Source organism: Pituophis catenifer, unplaced genomic scaffold (genome assembly GCF_029215685.1).
Source record: "Pituophis catenifer annectens isolate HBS135680 unplaced genomic scaffold, rPitCat1.0.hap2 SCAF_10, whole genome shotgun sequence".
Taxonomy (NCBI): domain Eukaryota; kingdom Metazoa; phylum Chordata; class Lepidosauria; order Squamata; family Colubridae; genus Pituophis; species Pituophis catenifer.
Window position 1 is genome coordinate 13,500,490 of NW_027256890.1, and position 4,163 is coordinate 13,504,652.

A 4,163-nucleotide genomic window follows, 5' to 3' on the forward strand; every position below is an offset into this window, starting at 1 on the left:
AGACCAGCTGCCTGCAATTACTGCAGGTTCGAATCTCGCCAAGGCTCAAGGTCGACTCAGCCTTCCATCCTTTCTAAGGTAGGTAAATTGAGGACCCAGTTTGCGGGGACAATAAGCTAACTTTGTATAAATATACAAAAGGATGAAGGCTATTGCTTAAAAGCATTGTAAGCCACCCTGAGTCTCCAGAGAAGGGCGGCATATAAATCAAATTAAAAAAAAAGAAAAGAAAGAAAAAGAAAGAAAGAAAGAAAGAAAGAAAGAGAAGCTGACTTTGTATAAATATACAAAAGGATGAAGGCTATTGCTGAGCGCATTGTAAGCCGCCCCGAGTCTCCGGAGAAGGGCGGCATATAAATCAAATTTAAAAAAAAAAAAAAAAGGAGAGATTCAACCTGGAAATAAGGAGAAATTTTCTGACAGTGAGAACAATCGATCAAAGGAACATGAAGTTGCGGGAGCTTCATCACTTGAGAATTTCAAGAAAAGATTGGACTGCCCTCTGTCAGAAATGGTGTACGGTCTTCTGCTTGGGTGTGGGGCTGGAATAGATGACCTCCAAGACCCCTTCCAACTCAGTTAATCTGTTAACCTGCCTTCCTTCATTAGATAAAGTCAAACTATGCCAATAACAGGTGTGACAAGAGGCCAAACATAGATCAGGAAAAGTCTGGCTTTACAACAGGGTGAATTTGGCTGGCGTTCATTTATTCATGTTGCTAAATAATGAGTCCTTTGACAGCCTACTGGTGCTGTTTGGCTGGTTCTCCCGTAAAACTTTATAACAAGAATGTCTGTCTGGGTTTGCCTAATTCCCGCCTCCCGATTTTCTCCCCCCCCCTTTTTAATGTCACATTTTAATTGAGCCCATAAGCAGGCAGGAGGCTAACTCTGGCCCATAGTTAGCTGTCAATCATAGTAACCTACTTTAAAAGACCCAGAATAAAAGAACGATTCCCACCAATACAATCAATTTGTGGAGAGAGGCTTATTGACATAAATGGGGTTATTCGAAGGCAGGGTTGGAGAAAGAGGTTAAGGAGTCCGCAGATCTAATAAAGGGGCGTACAGATGACGCAAGAAAAAGACAGCCAAAGTTGCAGAGACTAAATTGATTTTGAACTTGATAACAGCAGCAAGATTGTTGGTAGCACAACACTGGAAGAAGGACTTTTTGCCTACTATTGATGATTGGATATTGAAAGTAACTAACTTAGCTGAAATGGCTAAAATTTCAGCATATCTGAAGGATCACACACAAGGAAGGTATATACAGGACTGGAGAAGATGGATTGATTATATACAAAATAAGTATCAGACCAAAAAATATCAAATAGCTTATGAATGATCTCTTTTATTTGTATAAGCGCTATATAAGTGATATTAGAAGTATTATGTTTAAGAAATAGGATTTTATATATGGGGGGGTTAAGAATTTTTTTTTAGGGGGTGTTAGTTTAATGATTGGTTATGCAATTTAGTTTATTGTTAAAGGTCAATAGAAATATCTTGTGTTCTGCTCTGGGAAGTCGGGGAGGGGGAGGGGGGTTGGGAGTGGGGGTTGTGGGGAAATTGTGTTTGTTTTAAAACTTTTTCAATTAAAAAAAAAAAAGACAGCCAAAAACAAACAGAAAAAAGACACATCAAATGTTGACTGAATTAAATATTTAAGGAGGCTCCAAACCACAACTTGAAAAGCACTCCTCGGAACAATTAAAGTTCTACATGACTTAAAAGCTAAGACTGGAATTGTCCTATCTCACCTTCCTATTTCCCATCGCCTTCAGCAAACCGGGTTAATAGTAAGCTAAAGGAGATAGTCTTCATAGCCAACGACTTCTGGTCTTCTCTGAGTGGCATGCAGGTCATCCAGAGTTGATTCTCGCTTTCCTTCCCATCCAGACATGATTCCTGCTCCTTTTGGTTCCTATCAAGCTAGCCAGAGGCATAGTCACAACCTTCCTTCAAAGCTTGAAATATATATATTTGTTTTCTGAGGTTTTCGCGGGTGTTTGTATGTAGGTCTTTGGTTATTCGGGTTTTCTCCCGCGTAAAATTGGAAGTGTCTTGGCAACGTTTTGACGAAATCTCATTCGTCATCTTCAGGCTGGTGTTTTCGGCTTCATGCTTCTAGGAGATCACACATTGCTCCTAGAAGCACGAAGCCGAAAACACCAGCCTGAAGATGACGAATGAGACTTCGTCGAAATGTTGCCAAGACACTTCCAATTTTACATGGGAGAAAACACGAATAACCAAAGACCTACATACACAAACACACACACACACACACACACACACACACACACACACATATATATATATATATATATAATTAGTCATATTTCTATGCCGTCCACTCTCCGAGGACTCTGGGCGGCTTACACCAAAGACAGTATGCTAAATAGCATATTGCCCCCTAACAATCTGGGTCCTCATTTTACCCACCTCGGAAGGATGGAAGGCTGAGCTCAATCTTGAGCCTGGTGAGATTTGAACTCACAGTAATTGCAGGCAGCTGGCAGCTAAGTGCTACTTTAACAGCACTTTAGTCCGCTGCGCCACCAAGGCTCCTTCACGCTGGCCACATGACCACGGAAATTGTCTTCGGACAATACTGGCTCCCTCGGCCAAGAAACGGAGCTGAGCACCGTGCCCTCGAGTCGGACACGACGAAGAGGAAAACCTTTTATCTTGTTTTAACTCTTCAATGGTACTCTGAAATGGTATGGGGGTTCCTGCCTAAGCAGGGGGTTGGACTAGAAGACCTCCAAGGTCCCTTCCGACTCTGTTACTTCTATTCTAATTTCAGTGACTTCGTATTGAATGATAGAGGAAGCTTGAAATGCTATCTGGAGAAGTTGAAGGAAAGAGGAAGATGCAACGAAGTTCAGTAAATAATACCAAAGCATGCAACAACTCACCAGCTCATCCAGGTTCTTGAGGTCGCACAAGGCTATCCTTGGCGTGGTTTTGTTCAGGTACACGGGAGACTTGGGCCCCAAATTTTGGACCACTTGCTCTTTCCTCAGCTCCCCGCGGGCCACCTGGTCCCTCATCTCCTCCTCGATCTCTTCCTCCATCTGGATGAGCATGGGAGCCAGCATCCCAAACTTGGAGCCCTTCCTGGCCACCTCCAGCAGGCAAAGGACGAAGTTCTTCTCGTTCTTCTTCAACACCAAGTCGTTCGTTTCAAACATCACCACGTCCTGGATGCCCAGCTCCTGACGGCACCACTGGATGAAGTTGGAGATGTTGTCCCGAGCGATGAAAGAGCCGGGGACCACGTTCTTCGCTTGGAAGATGACCTCCTTCTGAGGGATTCTCATGTGGGAAGTGGCTTCCGGGTTCGACTGTTGGAACTCCAGCGCGATCCGGTTGACGTTGTTGGCGTGCTGGCAGAGGTCATAGCCCGTCTCCAGGGCGTCCATGAAGTTCTCCACCTGGACATCCAGATCGTAGAGGGTGTTCAGCCACTCCGCCAGGTCCTCCTTCATGGCGTAGAGATAGTCCTCGCTGGAACGGAACGGACGGATGCTCTTAGAAGCCGCTGACTGGATGTTACTAGTGTCAGCCATTGTTCAGGGTCTTGGAGTAGTCACTGTGAGGCACAAAGGAAGGGAGATATCAGATATTGTCAAGGCAGCAAGGACTCACCACCAGCGGGGATTCACAGGGGTTTGGGAGAACCTCTAGCTAAGATTCTGTGCAGTTGGGAGAACCCCCAAATCCCACTCCTGGCTGGCCCCGCCCACCTTGCCCCTCCCCTCCCCTCCCCTCCCAGGAGTCCCCACGCGGCCTGTTTTGGATGAAGATAAGTGCAGGGCGCCTACGGAGGTTCGGGGAGGGTGAAAAATGGGCCTACTGGAAGTTCGGGAAGCGCCTCCAGAGCCTGGGGAGGCCGTTTTTGCCCTCCCGGAGGCTCCGGAAAGCCTCCGGAGCCTGGGGAGGACAAAAATGCCCCCTCCACCGTGGTGCAGGAGCCCAATTAGGCCACACCCACCATGGCCACACCCACCCAGCAACCGGGCAGAGAACCCCTTGCTAAGAGAGAGAGAGAGAGAGAGAGAGAGAGAGAGAGACAGAGACAGAGAGAGAGAGAATTTCAGTTATAACTAAACCTCTTCTCGTTTGCTTTAAGCCAGGAGATGTTGCTAAAGCAA

The 4,163-nt window shown here is 45.9% G+C and overlaps 1 protein-coding gene across 1 annotated transcript in view; it reads right to left on the reverse strand.

The window, feature by feature from the left end:
• The window catches only part of GAS2L1 (growth arrest specific 2 like 1), a 26,593-nt gene extending 23,015 nt beyond the window's left edge, over positions 1-3,578 (reverse strand). The window contains exon 1 of the mRNA XM_070950878.1: positions 2,925-3,578. Coding sequence (XP_070806979.1) covers positions 2,925-3,578 — 654 coding nt within the window. The remainder of the gene's footprint in view (positions 1-2,924) is intronic.
• Positions 3,579-4,163: the final 585 nt, after the last annotated feature.